This window comes from Stylophora pistillata, chromosome 4, assembly GCF_964205215.1.
Source record: "Stylophora pistillata chromosome 4, jaStyPist1.2, whole genome shotgun sequence".
NCBI lineage: Eukaryota > Metazoa > Cnidaria > Anthozoa > Scleractinia > Pocilloporidae > Stylophora > Stylophora pistillata.
In genome coordinates, this window is record NC_142522.1 from 3,747,501 (window position 1) to 3,765,271 (window position 17,771).

General features: G+C 38.5%; 1 protein-coding gene across 4 annotated transcripts in view; it reads left to right on the plus strand.

Annotated features, from left to right (window-relative positions):
* The window catches only part of LOC111341798 (uncharacterized), an 11,294-nt gene extending 191 nt beyond the window's left edge, over window positions 1-11,103 (plus strand). The window contains exons 1-8 of one of the 4 annotated variants that reach the window (XM_088756284.1): window positions 1-437; window positions 2,140-2,460; window positions 3,028-7,738; window positions 8,098-8,257; window positions 8,744-8,939; window positions 9,225-9,433; window positions 9,780-9,947; window positions 10,208-11,103. The exon at window positions 1-437 is cut by the window's left edge and continues 191 nt beyond it. In XM_088756284.1, coding sequence (XP_088612410.1) covers window positions 5,980-7,738; window positions 8,098-8,257; window positions 8,744-8,939; window positions 9,225-9,433; window positions 9,780-9,947; window positions 10,208-10,637 — 2,922 coding nt within the window. In that variant the 5' untranslated portion in view covers window positions 1-437; window positions 2,140-2,460; window positions 3,028-5,979 and the 3' untranslated portion in view covers window positions 10,638-11,103. Of the gene's footprint in view, window positions 438-2,139; window positions 2,461-3,027; window positions 7,739-8,097; window positions 8,258-8,743; window positions 8,940-9,221; window positions 9,434-9,779; window positions 9,948-10,207 lie in introns of those variants that run through there. The other 3 variants (XM_088756281.1, XM_088756283.1, XM_088756282.1) reach the window with 3 other exon arrangements.
* The last annotated feature ends 6,668 nt before the right edge of the window (window positions 11,104-17,771 follow it).

The following is a 17,771-nucleotide window of genomic DNA, read 5'->3' on the forward strand; positions in this document are numbered from 1 at the left end:
TTAAGGAAAATTTCAGACATGCGCAGATGACGTCCCTTGTTGTGTTAACTTCTCCCCTCTACGGTTTTAAAACTTTACCGTCGAATATCTTATCAAAACACAAAGTCTCTGGTAGTTTAATACTTAAACCGCGAAGACTGCAACGGAGTTAAGGATTCTGCCGTTTTATTTTTTTTCTTTTCATCGACTTAGTGGTAGAAATGCTATTTTTTCGCACTGTTTTGTCATTCACTACGCGTGGTGTTTATTATTTGGAATTTCGAAACGGACAAGTTCAAGCATTGGCATTGCAGTTTCAAGGCAAATTGAGGTTTGGAGTCCGCTGTTGTTCCTATGAAAGTTATTTTCGTGTTTTTGACGCGCGCTCGAGGTATCATGGAGGAATGAAATATATCGACTGAGCTGAGTTAAAGCAACTGAAGCGCACGATGCTCGAGGTAAGATTATAAATTAGGTTATCTTGACCCTATCTTGGGGTGTGTTGGTGGTAATGGGTCAATTAGCTTACATTCAATATCGCCCACCCGAGATCGAGAGTGAACTCCGGTTTATTCGTGCACAGGAACCGAGAGCAGTTTATCAATCACTTCTCGGGTACTCATTGGTAGTATTGACGATGTTTGACTGATATCGATTGTTAAATCAATGCTTATTTCTTTTAGGCGCTTTCAATGTGGAGGATCGACCAATACACTGATTCTTTTTAGACCATACTGCATATTCAATAATTTGTTTTAGTCCAGGTACAACAAGTTGCCTGTATGTGAAAAAAAAAATTCTATCGGTGTAGATATTTAATAGTTAGAAGAAAAACGTTTGAAGGGGAGAGAGGATTCATTACGGGTCAGATTTGTCCTACTTATCTTTTACACGGATTAAGGAAAGACAGGATAATGAACTTGGCACATTTTTAACAGTTCCAGTGTTTAAATCTAATTTATTCCTGTTATACATTGTACACTAACTGTTTGTAACATAACATTGGCTGCATCACTTAGCTTTGCCCTTCTTATACAAAATGATTCACTTATTATGTACAAGAACACCTATACACAAATCATGTACTTATCACTTTAAAAGTTACCTACTGCTAATGATATGTTAAATTATACATGTGCAACAGTATGATGATATAATCTACATGTAGTTAGGGTAAAGGTAAAGTCTGTTTACGAGCCTAGTGGCCCATTAGGCCAGTGCTTAACTCCGGTTTCTGTAGCATGAAGTGACTACGAGTATTTCTACTCCCCCCTGGATGGGATGCCAGTCCATCGCAGGGTTACCCCTATCATTAAATTTGCTGGTACCCATTTATACACCTGGGTGAAGAGAGGCACTGTGAGAGTAAAGTGTCTTGCCTAAGAACACAACACAATGTCCCGGCCGGGGCTCAAACCCGGACCACTCTATCCAGAGTCGAGCGCACCAACCGTGAGGCCACCTCGCCCCCACACATGCAGTTAAATATTACAATTATTATGGTCTTAAACTACTGTAGTGAAGTGACAGCATTTCAATGTTTGTTTAATATTCTACTAAGCTACAGCTATACATAACAATTTAAAATCAGATAATAATAATAATAATAATAATAATAAAAACGAATTTTTATACAGGATTGAAAACCCATCAGTGTGTAACACTGTTGTCCTTGGGGTCCTGTGTTGTCCTTGGGGTCCTGTTTCATTTACCTACATTTACCTGTTTCATTTTTCATTTACAGCTTCATTTGCCCACTGTTCATTTTGAATGTAATGTACAATTCATTTAATTCAAGATCCAATACAACATGATTATACATGCATGTCTCAGCTTTGGCTCCATGCACTTTACTTATACCCGGTAAAACCAGTTACAATATTGCAGAGCTAACATGCTACATACACTAAAATATTCAGTTCTGTTTATTTAACTAAAATGGCATATACAACATGCTTTTATCAGGTTAGTTCTAACATGTTGCATTAAAACATTAATTATTTTATTCATTATTGTGTCTCTGTGTGTAAAAAAATGCATTCTTGTTAAGATACATTTACTTCATGCAGTGTGGGTCAGTGAAATTAGTTCTTATGTACAAATCTAAAATGTTTAAAATTTCTGAGCCACCCTCATGACTACTTTGTTCTTCTTGTGTAGGCAATGGCATAATATGTACAGTCATGTGGGACCTAGAAAGACAAGTAGTTGGAGGTTGGAAGACATTTGGAAGGTTTTGTAGACACAAATGGCATTCTTGTGGTAGATCATAAATTGGTAGTTCCTCCCCATAGTTCCACACCTTTAGCACTGCTAGCTGCATGAGTCTTTGTACTTGTCCATCAGGTGTACTCGTAACTCCCTCAATTACTGTTGGGCTGAATGACCTTTGTCCCTCCAGTGTGGATGTTCCCTTGGCAGAAGCCTTCCAGTGAAGTTTAAGTTTGTGACCATCAGCTTTTATTGACTGAATCATATCTGGTAAGTCATTGTTTGCTTTCTTTTCTATCCAAGCTTTAGGGTAAACATCCTTTGCTGTAAGTGGCCCATGTGTGCTATTTTCTCTAATCTTGTTTAAGTTCTTTCTTGCCTCTTGCAAAAGGTCTGTGGTGAGTATTTGGGCATATTCTTTCATTCTTTCTTCATGAACTTTACGTGCAGCTTCTGTGGTCCTGGTGTTGGTTTTTCCACTGTGTAGAGTGTTCTCAACAAATGTGATTGAGGCCTGTTTTGAGAGCTCTGGCATGTTATCATTAAGATACAGTTGTGAAAGGTTGAACTGTCTTTCTGCAAGAACATTGTTTACTGGAAGACTGAAAATGTGCTTGGTGTAGAACTCGAACAGCTTTGGAGTGGCTTTTTTACTTATGAGTGAGCTCTATTGTGATAAAGCCATTTCTCTGATCTCACATAGCAATTGGGGTTCCTTTAATTTCCAAAGAGTGGCCCATTTAATTAATCAAACTCTGTCCTTAGAGACCAACGTGAGAATGCTATGTCCATGAACATGAAAGGGATTGTTCACTGACTTTTCTTTTTGATTTTCAGATCTGACTGGAATTCCAAGAAGCTTTAAAACCGAATGCCAGAAATGACTTTGGTATCTCCGATCAGCTCCCATTCCGAAAAACTTAGGAAAAGTTAACCACTCTGCTCCATGATCTTTGATTACTTTAATTGCTTCTTGTAACATTGGCCTCTGCACTTGTTTGTAAAAATGTTCAATAGCTGCTGGGTCATTCAATTACATCTTTACCTGTTGTGATGTTAAAAGAAAATGTTCTGATGGAGACTTCAACATTTCACTTAAAGTTTCATTGTGTTTCAAAACAGTTGCTGGCCATAACCGTGCTAGGTAACCCCTGGAAAAACCAAGTTCTGTATCACTAGCTTGGGATGTGTTCAGAGATGGGATGATAAACTTGTCAAGGAATTCAAACAAAAACTTGATTTCAACTTGGATCATAGGACTTGAGCTCATCTTAATGACATCTTGCCAAATAGTGTGGTGGCTATCTGATTTTGGCAATCTTTGAAGGAGATACTCAGCAAGCTGTAGACAAGCTTTTCCATACTTAAGATACCACTGGAGAGTCTCATGATAATATGTCCACCTTGTGTCAATGAATGTCTGAGGAAGGGGTGGCTCTTTCCTAAGAATACCTAGAGAAACATACAGAACTTTGTATTGGCTTGGACGCTCATGATGGAGCCAAGATATTTTATATAATAATTGTAAAACATGGGGGTTATTCATGTCACCCTTTGCCCCAAACCCTACCTGACACATTCTTCTCAGCATGATGTTTAGTACATGTGGGTAGCATCCTACAAAAAAACATTTCCTTTCCAAAAATTTTGGTGTTGTTTGCTAAGAGACCATTTACTTTTCCCTTTTGGGTAGAGGCATTGTCTCCAACCAACCCCGAAACATTGGTGATGTCATATTCATTTTTCACAACGTGATAATCCACGTCAAACTGGTGTTTTCTGGACCCGCTTGCTGTAATGCTGTTTGCTAGGACGTAAGCTCGAGGCTTGCTCTCTATAGGGCACCAGGTGTGAACACCCACTATGTGCCACTCTTCTCCCTTGTGGGAGTCATCGCTCCGGAGATGAAAATCGCACTTGGAGTTTGAAAAGCGCTTCAGTAAAATTAGTTTGTCTGCTTCACCTAAGAGAACATTCCAGCCAGAAAGTGTACTTGGGGAGACAACAAAGTTTGTTGGGTGGCTACAGTCAAACAGAATATTGAAAATCAGATGTAATGCTACAGGTGGGTTTTGATAAGCTAACAAAGATGCATGTTGCATGGATCTGACACAAGCCATAAACATCAAAATTCTTGGGTTGTATCCATTGTTACCATGTGCAAATGTCTCCACAAGGGAATATCCCTTTTTGACAAACTGATTGTTCCCCTGCAATTTCTTTTTCAGTTTTGAGGAAGCAGGTCTTGTCTCCCTTGGCTTGTTGCCGACTTATTTTTCTTTTTTTTTCAGTCGACGTAAGTTTGTTTTGACACTTTTTCAGTTGAATTTATAGCCTCAACGCGTCTTTTTTCAATGGGATGTTCTTTCCTTTTACAAATACTGAAATTATGGAACGGTGACAATTTAATAACTCACGGATTTCACACGATAGAGTATGGAAACAAAGAATACAAAGTAAAAATGCCTGACTAGAAAAAATAAATCTAGTAAAAAAATGGTTATCACAATTGTAAGGTTGAATAACTGAAACTATTACTATTACGTTTCCATGGCGGTCCGTCTGCAGATAATTTTGTTCACGTTTGTTAGAACTTCCAACTTAATCCTTATAAAACTTCACTCATTAAACTCTCGATACTGTATGACGCTTAAAGATACACGTCGTTATGATTTGCTGCCCGTAAAATTAACTTGCCTGTACATTTATTACTGACTATGCGGCCATATCGACTACTCTACCTTAGCATTCGAGAAGTTTTTTTTTTCGGCTTCCGTTTGGTGAGATTGTTATCGGTTTTTGATTAATACCATTGAAAAGTGGTATCAACTACGATCCCGCAAGTTGCAACCGGCGAAATTTCAGAATGGGAATGAAAATCAGTCACCGTAATTGGTGGCTCAGACAATCTGCAGTAGTATTCGTAGACATTTGCAAGTGTTTGCATTTCCATTCCCTCCTGAAAAACACTTGCCTAGACTGCGTCCTAAGGTTTTGACTGTTCCTTTTAGATTGGCGTTTTCGGATCTCAAACCCTTACACTCTCTCGAGTCGATCGAGTCTTTTTTCACATAAAAAGCTGCACACTTGCACTGCAACGCTGCTTTCTTCTATTTCTTCGAAATAATTCGCATATTTTCTCGGCTTCTTTTTGACTGGTGGCTGATTTTTGCAAGAAAACTGGCTGCCGTGAGCTCTTTTACGTGCCACAAGGTCTCATCGTCGGCGAGTCGGCCGGCGATTTAATTGACAACTCACGGCACGAGCCCGCGTTCTTTTTCTCAAGCAGTGTTACAAAGTAATGTAATCTGCGCATGTCTGAGATTCTCATGGGGTTACGGTTTCCATGGGTGGGGTACCTTTCCGTGAGGCCTAAATTTTGCGCTATAGAAATCATAAAATTATTAAATCATTATACGAAAAAATCCTTAGTCTTTATGCTTTCCACTTTTGCTAGAACAGCCAACAACAATGCATAAAACCATCCCTTCTTTCTCACATGAATTCTTCGTTAGATACGGTTTGTTTATGCTCGAGGGACACCAAGATGGCGGATAGTAACCGTTGCTAAGCTATTGGTCACGTGGGTGAAACCCAAGAACGGAAACGAACCTCACTCGTGAAAAATCACGCAATCACCATTAATCTTGTGACACGATTCGAGAACTGCTAGATATTTTGATTATTATAGATGTTTTATGAATATGAAGATCTCTTCGAAACAGTAATCAGTGTTTAGACGACACACGGCGTCTTCTCTTGCCATTTAGCCAAATTATTAGATACAAGATGCCTGTCAAACACGCCTCAACAAAACGTAGCGGAAGAGTTCAACAGACCGATAAACCAGGGTGGGATGGTTTAAGTGGCAAGGTTTCCAACATGGTTGAACAGGCCAAGATGCTTTTTGATTCTTTATTTACCATCATCTGGAATCAAGCAAAGAACATTTTCGACAAAATGGATCACTTGAGCGGTCATTCTTCTGCTGGTTACGCGGCAGTTGCGACGATAAAAGTTATCGCCATATTGTTCATGATTATTGTTGCGGTCGAGTGCATATTTCATTTTCGATCTTATTTCTGGTTGTTATGCGGATATTTGAGTTCTCTCCTATATTTCGCTGCTGCGATAATAGTTCGAGGTGCAACTTTGATTTTGGCGAGCGTATGGGCTATTTTGAAGCATCTTTTCGACTTCATCTGGAAAATCCTTATGGGATCGATAAGAGTTGCCATCTATTACTTGAGGCCCACCATGTTATTCGCTTTCAGTGGCGCGACTACTGTTTTGCATGACCTAATTATAATTTTCTCAAGATGGGCCTTGAATCTTGGGATTGACTGGAGAAGTTTTTCTCAGCTGTTTTGTTTGTACGGCATGGTGAAAGTGGTTTCGCTTTGGATCAAACACGGCACAAGAGTTTTATGTGACAAGATTTCTAGTGCCGTTGAACAGGTCAAAAGGCAATTTGATGCTATGTTTACCATCTTCTCTAACCATGCAAGGATTATTCAAGACAAACTGGATCGTTTTAGTCGACATTCATTCGCTGGTTACGCAGTGGCGGCGGCCATAAAGATTTGTGTCATGTTTGTAGTGACAGCCTTTGTTGTCAAGTGCGTGTGGATAATGCTTGGATATCTTTCTATAATATCAATCCAGATCTTGTATTTTTCTGTGATGTTTATCACTAGAGGCACGAGAATGCTCATGAATTATATGAGTGCTTCCTGTGAGAATATCCTGATTTCCTTTTGGAAAACGTTGAAGGGCTCAACCATAACTGCCTTTCGTTTTCTTAAATCTTTTCCATTACCTTCTTTTACTGTTGTGGCTCTTATTTTATCTTACGTTATAAGTATTTTGCAAATTTGCATTTTGTGTGGTGCATTGATTATTCTTTGTTCAAAGACTTGGAACAAATATAGAGGAAAAATTCAGCAAGGCGTCAGTTTCTGGATTGGTTTTTGCCACAATGTTTTCAGTACTACTACTCCGGCCAAGACAGGTTTTTATTCTTTACTTGCCGCCTGCAAAAGCCTAGCAAGGGTAATTCAAGTCAAAATTGATTGTTTGAGAAGACATTCGTCGGCTGCTAACATGATAGTGAAGGCGATCAAAATTGTTGGTATTTTGTTTGTGGTTACCCTTACAGTCGAGACCGTCTTTCATTTCAGATCATATTTTTGGTTGTTGCTACGATTTCTAACTTACCTCCTACACCTGGCCGTGGCATACATCATCAGAGTTCCAAGCGTAATCTGGAAAAATCTGGTTGCTATTTTAGAGTATGTTCGAAGAGCTAACTCGGAGATCTTCCTGGTACTCACCAAACTTGCCCTTGAGCACCTAACAACGATCTCTTCGCTTGCTTCAAATTACTCCAGTGTTTTAAATTACCAAACTAAATCGATCTCAAAGACTACCGTCAATTTAACAAAGAGCTGGAAGGGTATTTTACAAGTATGCCTCTTGCTTGGGGTACTAGCGCTGGTGTTACTTTGGCGTCTCAGGGCTAAAGCTTTTAGTAGGAACTTGTTACGAGGTAATGTACTTGCTGTTGAATGGTTGGCCGAGGCTAAAATATGTGACTGACTGCCAACTGATGGGGAGTGACATACCAATCAGTCGAAAAGACCGACTGACAGACCAGCCAACCGACTTACTTATTACTGACCGCTTGATCATGATTGGCAGACGAAACAACCAACAAAACGACCGACTGCCTGAGTGACGCACTGGCTTGACTGGCTGGCTGGATGACTGACTGACTGGTTGGCGGAGAAGAGGTCGCGCAGTTGTTTGCGCTGACTACCTAATCAACTGAATAGGTTTGATTTATAGATTGACCTGTTGATCTTTGAAATGATGTATTACCCTATTTTTTTTTACACCTTTCCGTAGCAGCTGGTTGTGAGTCCACGCCTTACTGTTGGCAGTTCAAAGAGGAAGATTCGTATTCCTGGAGAACCTTTGGCCCTTCTGACAATGAGGCTTTGGAAGAGCTTTATTGTGACGTGGATAATCTGGAAGTTAACGTGAACCTTAAAGATACTGCATTGAGGTAGGACAAAAGAGGAAAGAGTGAAAGGCTATATTCATTAATGTCATAGGAGGGCACTGCACATGTTTAGTCGAGTAGTTGGATATGTCGTCATTGCAAACACTGTACCGTGTTTATCAGCATGCAATATTAATGAGATCTAGAGGTAAACAATAGTCTTAACGGCTTTGCACCATTTGGTATCGGTAATGAATTTGTCAGAATTGCGCGGAGAAATGTTTTTGATTGTTTCTTAAAATGATTAGGTGTGATTGCCCGGTTTGATCGTGCAGGCAATCCTCGCTCTGATTAAGACCTTCGCCGTTAGTAGTGACTAGCATTTTAATTACTAAAGCAAACGTCATCGTCAGAATTAAGCGAATCCTTGACTCTGAAACTGCCATCCCTCAGGCTGTAAAAATGTTAGTCAGTGAAATTATAACAATCCCTTTCGGGAATGCCTTCATCCGGACGTTAAGACTAGTACTCAATCCTTCTTCTTTGCAGCATTTTTATGAAGTCAGCATCACAGATGTCAGTTAATTACGAAGAGATGTCCATGAACTCGCCCTCCTCTGTCCAGTTCTTGCTCCGTCGATGCTCAACACCGTCATACGTTCAGGAGCCGAACAACAAGTCATCTACACAGTGGGTTTGGTATTGGAAAGACAACAATGGTTGGAAGAAATACGCTGAAACGATAGTAAGAAGTAGTAGAGAGAAATGATTTTGTAATACAAAATATTTGTAATCAAAAGCTTCCGTAAGTTTTCGTTTTATACAAGGCTCTGTGTTACATGCACTGACTTTGACGTTGAAGTGTGGTGAATGGCGTCTTGTTTGAGTACGTGAGCGCATTTGATAAGTCAATACATTATAGTTTTTGGTGACTGCAGTGCACCTGGCTTGAGAAAATATGCTTTTGGACTCACTCTATTTATGTGGAGTTACACAGATAGGCCTTACTTTTCATCTTCTTTTTTAGCAGTCATCTGGCGCTAAACAAGAAAAGATAGAAGCTGCCTATTTGAATGATGAACGCACTTATTCCTTTGGAAGTGGTTCACACAATTACATTCTCAAATTCTGCGAAACACCAATGTACCAAATGAATACGGACCCAGACCTCCTTACCAAGCGACAAGTTAGAAGGAGGCCATTGTTTGCTTCAAAATCAGAACCTCAGGACACCAATAGGCAAGTGGCTGCGGATTGCTACTCACTGATATGCAATCCGAAAGGAAGGGATTTGGCCTGCTCGATTGACATAAAGCAACCCCTTATTTGCTGTCGTCTCAATTGTAATCGACAGGAAGGGTTGGGGTCTGTCAAAGTTTGACGTCTTATAGTGTGCGCGTTATCATCAAGGAGGAAGCAGGTGTCCTTGTTGAAATACACATTTGATTCCGTTTTCATTTTTAATACCATCATCAGTTCTTTAAAACCTTGGTGTTGCTAAAAGCTGCACGTATATCCCTGTAATTGTAGCAAGTGGTCACCCATTTCCGTTTATCTAGCACATTTCATTTTTCAATCTATTTAGGTATCTGAGAGGCAAAGCTAAAGATTTTGAACGAACGCGTTTGGAAAAGGACTGTAAGGAATACCGAACTGTAAGTCAGCGTTTTCATGAAACATTGCCGGAACACAAGGCTTCCATATTGATGGTGGAAAAAATTCAGAATGACGAGTTGCGTGAGAGATACGAAAGGTGAGACTTTTATGCTAAGATATTTTAAGAAACGGTTAATACGATGTACAGCAAATAAAGGTTGTGTGCAGAAATTACTAGGAACAGCTACACATGTACATAGTGTCTAAGGCTTCAGCCACAATAATCTTGTTTTTCTTCTAGTTTGACTTTGCCTAAGTCACGGCAGTCGGCCATTAGGTTAGTTTAACTTAGCCACCAAACGCCTCACAACTACACTCTTACTGATCAATCTTCTCTGTGTCTTTTTCCCCCTTCAGTAAGCGCGAACGAATTCAAAGGAAACTAACACTTAGAGGGCACGATGAGATTGAAAAGTTTCTGTTCCATGGTACAGCATCAGACGTTGTTGATGCCATCTGCAAACATAATTTTGACCACAGATTGCGAGGGAAGAATGGGACACAATACGGAGAAGGGAGCTACTTTGCTGTAAATGCCTCCTATAGTAATAACTATACTGAAAGTGATGGCAAGAGAACGAGGTATATGTTTCTGGCAAGCGTGTTAACTGGTGAATCCAAGCTTGGACGTAGAAACTTACGTCGACCGCCTTTGCAAGATCCAAGTAATCTTACCAGCGATTTGTACGATTCTTGTGTTGACGACGAAAATCAACCAAAGATCTATGTCATTTTTAACGACGAACAGTGCTATCCTTCATATTTGATTAAATATGTCTTGAAATAGTTTAAAGCTAAGAAGCCATATGCATCACCATGGTAAACAGTCAGACACAAGCGCCTTCAGCGATCCTATCATTTGCAGGGGGATCCTGAAATGAAATCCCATTGAATTGAGGGAAATAATAGGTTAAAAAATAATAATAAAAAATAATCAGAAACCAAGAAAAATAAATTACCTCAGTGTATTATCTATGGCTTGATGTACCATATAATTCACTCACCGTCTAAGCGTGAAAGGGTAAGCTCCTTTTCTGTCAAATAATCAAAATTTAAGTTGAAAGTCAATTAAACATCTGAAATCAGGGTTTATTACGATTTGAGTGCATGCGTACTTTTCTAGGGTCTCGAGAATTACTTTGTACGTTATTTCAGTTTGAAGGAAAGTACTAATTTAGCTTCTGTTATACCTTAAAATTTTTCAATTTTCTATGGGTTTAGCAGTGCAATAAACGGCAGGTTTTTTTAACCAATCAAGGTGTTCGTATATTATTTTAGATGTGTTACAAATGGCAATGATTGTTTTGAAAATGAAAACTCCATAGAAACGAGGGCTAGGATCCGCCACCATTGCAGAAAATATTGAAAACTCCCTTCATCATTAGTTGCCCAGGCCAACTAAGCGTTGAGAAGCGTATTATCAACATTCATCATCATAATTTGCTTCTTTGACTCACACCGCTCCCATACCACTGTGCTGGAAGCAGAACGTGTTCCGTCATGAATTTTACGACGAGCAAAAGTTTTCATCACAATCAGTACTTCTTGACAGAATTCAATTTTAGTAACATTCATCCTTGATTTTCCACTGTAAATAGGGTCCACAAAATTCGACTGAGACTGAGGCCCACAAAAGTTTTTATGAACCTCCTCCTGCCGTCACTTTCGTGTGATTTATGCCTCATCATTAAAAATGGCCGCTAGAATCATCCCCATCTAAACTCAGTTATCCCTATCGATTGTTTCTTACAATTTAAGTGACTCTATCTTCATCAGCAAAGTTATAACTTTATTGAAGAGGTTACAGTTACTAAGATCGAAGACGACTCGCTTTAGTGCAGACTTCCCTCAAATCATTAATTGGAATATCCTTAATTCAACGTTAAAAGTGAAAAGGGTGAATATCGCGAGGGAAACCATCGATCAACTTTCCGTTTCAAACGCGCGTTCGTACTTTTTTTTTATTAATGTTGACACGGTATGAAACGAAACCGAAAATGTTAACTTCACTTTCGTAAAAAATTACGCAATTGCCACTTCTGGCAGAGACACCTACTTTTACAACTGAAGACTTGTTAATTTTATAGATGAGTTTTCAGAATACTCTACCAAGGGGCGATTGAAACAGTAAATGAGACTTAGAAGATACACGAGTCTTACCGCTGATATTGAGCAAAACTCTTCGATACATGATGCCTCTAAAGAACGATTCCAGGAGACATCTCGGAAGCCTTTAACAGACCGAGTGGAATGGTTTACGTAGCAAAATTTTCGATACGGTTAATCAGGCCAAGATGCTCGTTGATTCTTTTTGTACCATCATCCGTAACCAAGCAAGGATGATTTCCTTTGATGATTCACTTTAAAAAATTTACCATAATACTCTTTCCTCACCTTACATAAATTATGGCTGTTTAATATGGGCATCTACCTATGCTTCATACCTTAAACCCCTTTATGTACTTCAAAATAAAGCCGTTCGTATAATTACTTTTTCTCTTCTGCGTACATCCTCTAAACCCCTTTTTCTAAGCATAATATTCTTTCACTTTACTCTATTTATAAATTCCATGTTGCCTGTTTTGTATTCTCACATTTTAATAACCTTTTACCTGCTCCTGTTTCCTCGATGCTTCATTTTAATTCTGAATATCACAATTATTTGACTCGTTCACGTTTTAATCTACATGAAACCTGTCATAAGTATCAATTTGCTATCACTTGGCAAGCTCCTATTATTTGGAATGATATTCCGTTATCTGTACGCAATAATCTCACAGTAAGTAACTGCAAAAAAAATCTTAAGACTGTATTTTTCTGTGAGGAGTTAATAATTAGCCTACGCATAATCTTATGAATAAAGATTTGGAAATGCAAAGACAAGCAAAACCCAACAATAAAAACCGACGTTTCGGTGTCATCATGACGCCATTGTCAAGGAGAAGTAAAAATTACAAAGTCTGCGGCAAGGTGCATGCCTTATGGGACTATATTAGGTGTATTTGTTTTATTTGTTTGTGTGGTTTATGAATTTATTATTAGTTGTTTAAATATTTAAACTAGTTGCCAAGTATTGTATCTCAATTGTAAGTTTTTTTTTTCTGACTGACCTTCTCTTTCTTGGTTTAATTGTATTGTAATTATTTTAAGTCAAGCTTTCTTCTACTCTTGTAAATTCTTTTGCTGACCCTTGGCCATTTAAGCCCGCGGCTTTGGCTGTTCTTGTATATTTTTTTCCTCCAGTGTGTGAGGAATAAAGAAAATAAATAAAAATTAAAAATAAAAACAAGATAGATCATTTGGGTGGACATTCTTCGGCTAGTTATGCGTTAGTTGTCGCGATAAAAATTGTTGCCATATAATGATGATTATTTCTGCAGTCGTGTGCGTATATCATTTTCGATCTTGGTTCTGGTTATTGTGTGGATTATCGATTTCCCTCGCTCGTTACGCTGCAAAAATAATAATGAGTTGCGCAATGTATGCCTTCTATGGCATCTCGAGAATCGCAATATATGGCAACTCTCAGTGATCCCACTGGGATCGCTGAGAGATATCACATATTACCTCAGGTTCAATACGTAGTTCGCATTATATGGCGTGTTTACTGTTTTGCATTACTGAAATAATAGATTCCATGTTGCTGTGCGCCAGTTCAATTTTAAATCAGAAATAACGTCAAAATGTGATAAAAACACAAAAAATGGCACAAGAGGCGCAGCCAAGAGTTCCACTGATGGTCTTACCACATTTTGGCATCTTCAGTGATCTCTTAAGGTAGATACTCACGGTAGCATGACTCTATATTGTTGATATGATAGAAGAAGAAAAATGTTGTTAATGATGACGCCAACTATGCCTTTTTCCTCTAATAGCTCGTAAGTAACAACCAATCGAAATGTATCCATTATTCAGCCCATTTAACTAGATGAGTACAAATAAATATCATTCTGTGAACAAATGCAGAAGCTTTGCGTAATCCCTCAAATTATTTATTTACGATAGATTATTTAACATAATTAAAAGGATATATTTTAACTTTCTATTTTTTCTTTATGCACATGAATGAAACACATTGAAAATACATCTCGAGGCATAAAAAAAAAATTAACATCATTCTCAAAAACAATGAATTCAGCATTGCATCTCACAACTATTGTGTTGAGTTTTAGTGATTAAATCATACTGATTGTGTAAAATGGATTACCTTAACAAGCCAGGACGTCACTTAATGTATTTTCTTTGACCCCGTTTGCACCACAGAAGGAAACTTTCTAGAAAATACGACATTTTTGTTTCGGCATAACCAGGGTAATTTGGATCGTATATCAAATACAAACCTTGTTCGTTTCGTTATTTTGAAAATATACCTTTAAACGTTGTCCCCTTTCCATAACGAAGAAAGGTGACGAATTAGCTTTTTTAAAGAGGTTAAGAAACCATTCTTTGAGTTAATGTTATTATTTGCTTTCGTGTCGAAAGTTATCATCCGTCACCATCGTCATCGTCGTCGCTATCGTCATCATCATTGTTATCGTCATCGTCATCAACATCGTTATCGTCACCGCCATGGTCATCATCATTTTTATCGTCATTGTCATCTACATCGTCGTCATCATCGCTATTGTCATAATTCTTTTTATAGTCATCGTCATCGTCGTCGTTATCATTATCAACGTCGTCATCGTCATCGACATCATCATCATTTTTACTCCCAATGTTCCTTTCTTTGTCAAGAATAAAGTGCATAGATTCTGTCTCTTTGAGTTGACATTATTATTTGTTTTATCATTATTACGATTATCTGTCATTTTTATCCACATCATTATCGTAATCGTCATCATGTTATCATTATCATCATCATCATCATTATTGTTGAACTCATTTTTCCTTTTTCGGAAGAAATGAAGTACCTGAGTTCTGTCGCTGATAATTGAACTTAAACTGGTCTTAGCCTTTCACTTACATCCACGAAAAAGAAGAAAGAAAAGAAGAAATTCAATTCTGGGAAGTCTCTCAGTGAATAATGATTTATGTATATGAATAACATGTTTACATCCTTGCTATCATCCATTTCAAAACATGCGTTAATTTATTGAGGCAATTAAAACTACAGCTTTTTTCATATTCCCTACACTCGGCTGCGTTTGGGAATTGGTAAATTCCAGCCTCCTCTTTTGATTTTGATGAACGATAACAGGAATATAAACAGGTCGATCGACACAATCTGTTCATTGAATTGTACAGCAATTTACGTAATTTCTGAGAAAAAATATAAGTTATGTTATTGCCCAAACCCAATTCTCTCTTTTAAAGAGTTCAACCTCAAGCTTTCTGCGCTTCTTAAGGTTTGTTTACTCTTCTTTGTTAGTTTTTCTGTTTTCTTTTTAGTCTAGAGTTTGTTCTTGTTTTCTTTTATGTTTTTTTTAATTTTTTACACTGGTTTGTGTGTGTGTGTAATTTGCCTTGCTCTTGTTCGTCGAGTTAAGCTACGAGGTTTTAAAACTTTAAAAATTGTTTTTTTATTCTATACCGATCGAAATCGACCTTTTGGGGCTCAAAATGAAAAGAAAATATCCTGAATAATACTTTTGTCAAAAAATAAATAATAATAATAAGCCTGCAGCTCTTTCAAGCGACGAAATCAGTTTTGAAGTTGGAAACAAGAATGAGTTTTCTGACTTCAACTGAGGTTTTTCGAAGTTGGTAACTCTTCATTGGGACGGTAAATATTATTTAGAATTGTTGATATGTCTCAAATGAAAGTATTGTTCAAAGGAAGATTTTGTTTTAAAATCGTACAATTTTCAGAATTGTCAACTGACAAAGTTACGCAATTTTCTGGTGGGTAAATTCTAGTAATCACTACAAGAACAATAAATCTACCACCCGAGTCTCGCAAAGGCAAAGAAATTGCATGTTTATCGCTTCGTTTTTCAAACGGTTTATATCATTTTTAAGTGTTTTAAACTATTTCCCATAGCATATTTTGATTTTAAAGTCGTACAATTTCAGAATTTTTAAAGTGTTTAACACAAACCTACGCAAATTTCCTGCTGTGAATTCTAGTAAACAACGATTCAAAACGCTGAATGTACTACTCGGTTTCGTGCATTCAAGAAACTCGTTCGTTTTTCGCTTCTGAGCCGAAAATTTACAATTCTTTGAATAAAGGTTTAGTCTCAAAATATTTTATGGTCGCTTTTTCCTTGTTATCTATTCCTAGTTTTAGGATAAAACACTATTACCTGGTAAACCCGACACATTTTTCATAAACTCTTCTTTTTTGTGCACAACTTGTTTCTGCATGCCATGCTACAAAAGAATTGGTTAACGCTTTAGCTGTGCGTATATCAAGTTATGATGTCAAATTGATACGTGCATGCTTGAAAACTTGAGCTTTTCGAAGAAATTTACGCCCTCAGTGCTCTTAAATTAAGGAAATCCAAGAGAATAAACCTTCTTTCAAGAAATACAGCTTTGTACATTACTAGTAGAAACACAGACACACCTTCTCCTTCTTCGAAGTCACATTACCAAGCACTTGTTGTCACTGGAAGATTTCTTTGTCGAAGAGCTGCTGGGAGTTGACCTGTGGTGTGGCACGCCCGAAGTGTTCGTTGATGATGAATGATTCCCTGAAGTTCCTTTGTTTGAGGTGTGCGATGAATTTGTTGTAATAAGAGAGCTCGGAGAACAACCCGAATTGTACGGAGTGCCAGACGAGCTGTTAGAAGCTGAGCCATAAGTAATTGATGCCCCACCAGTGGATGAGTAAGTAACTACTTGTAGGATTAACTGAGCTTCTAGATGGGGTAGCTCGGCTAAAAGAAGGTGCTGCATAGGCTCCTGCCCGAGCGGAACTTGGTGCTCCGCGACCTCCAGAATACCTACTACTTTCATCAGAATACTCGATGATGTACTCTGGGTAGAACTGGTCAGCGTCAAAAACCACATAAATGGTTGGACTGTACTGGTCGTCCACACAAGAGTCGAACAGGTCACTCGATGGGTTGGATGGTTGCTTTGGAGGCGGTCTCCGATAACTGGAGTTGCCTTTAGTGTAAGATCCAACAAGAACTTTGGCCAAGAACATGAACTGAGACGAATTTGCGTCTTTCTTCGCAAAAGCATCGCTGTAGGAAGCATTTACAGCGAAATGACTTCCTTCAACATAAAGATGGGTGATCTTTCCGTTCGAGCGCCAGTCAAAGTTTTGCTTACATATTGCCTCCACAGCATCGGGGCTGGTTCCATGGAACAACCTCTTTTCGTTCAAAGAGTGACCGCCTGTCTTGACCGCCAACATGAAAGCGTTATTAATAATAAGCGTTAAAATTATATTTCACATTTCGAATGTGAACTGTTTAATCATGCCCAGGGGTGTTGGGAGCTCGCTACAAAATTGTTTATTGCCCCCAACCCAGGGGGAGAATTTTCGAAATAAAGTCGAATAAAAACCGCAATGTCCTTGGGTTTCCCAGGGGTGTCCCGGGGGTCGATTCCCGGGCAAGCCAATGATAAATGCATAAGGCACAAAAGTTCTGCAAACCTGCGGGGTGTAATGTGACTGTTAGTGTTTACCTATACAATGCAAATGAATAAAGGCTGTCATTCTGTCATTCTGTCATTCCTAATGGCGAAGGTCTTCTGGCCCTTAAACATTTTTTTGATCAACGTACTGTTAAGGAACCAAAATCTGAAACACTACTTTGCCTAGCCGAATTAGTGCTCACACTCAATTGTTTTTCATTCGGAGACAACTTTTTCAAACAAACCAATGGTGTGGCCATGGGTACCAAAATGGGACCTAGCTATGCCAATCTTTTTGCAGGTTTTGTCGAACACCAACTTTTCAGCCAATACAACGGCTCCAAACCTGAACTCTACGGTCACTACATCGACGTATCTGCGCCACCTC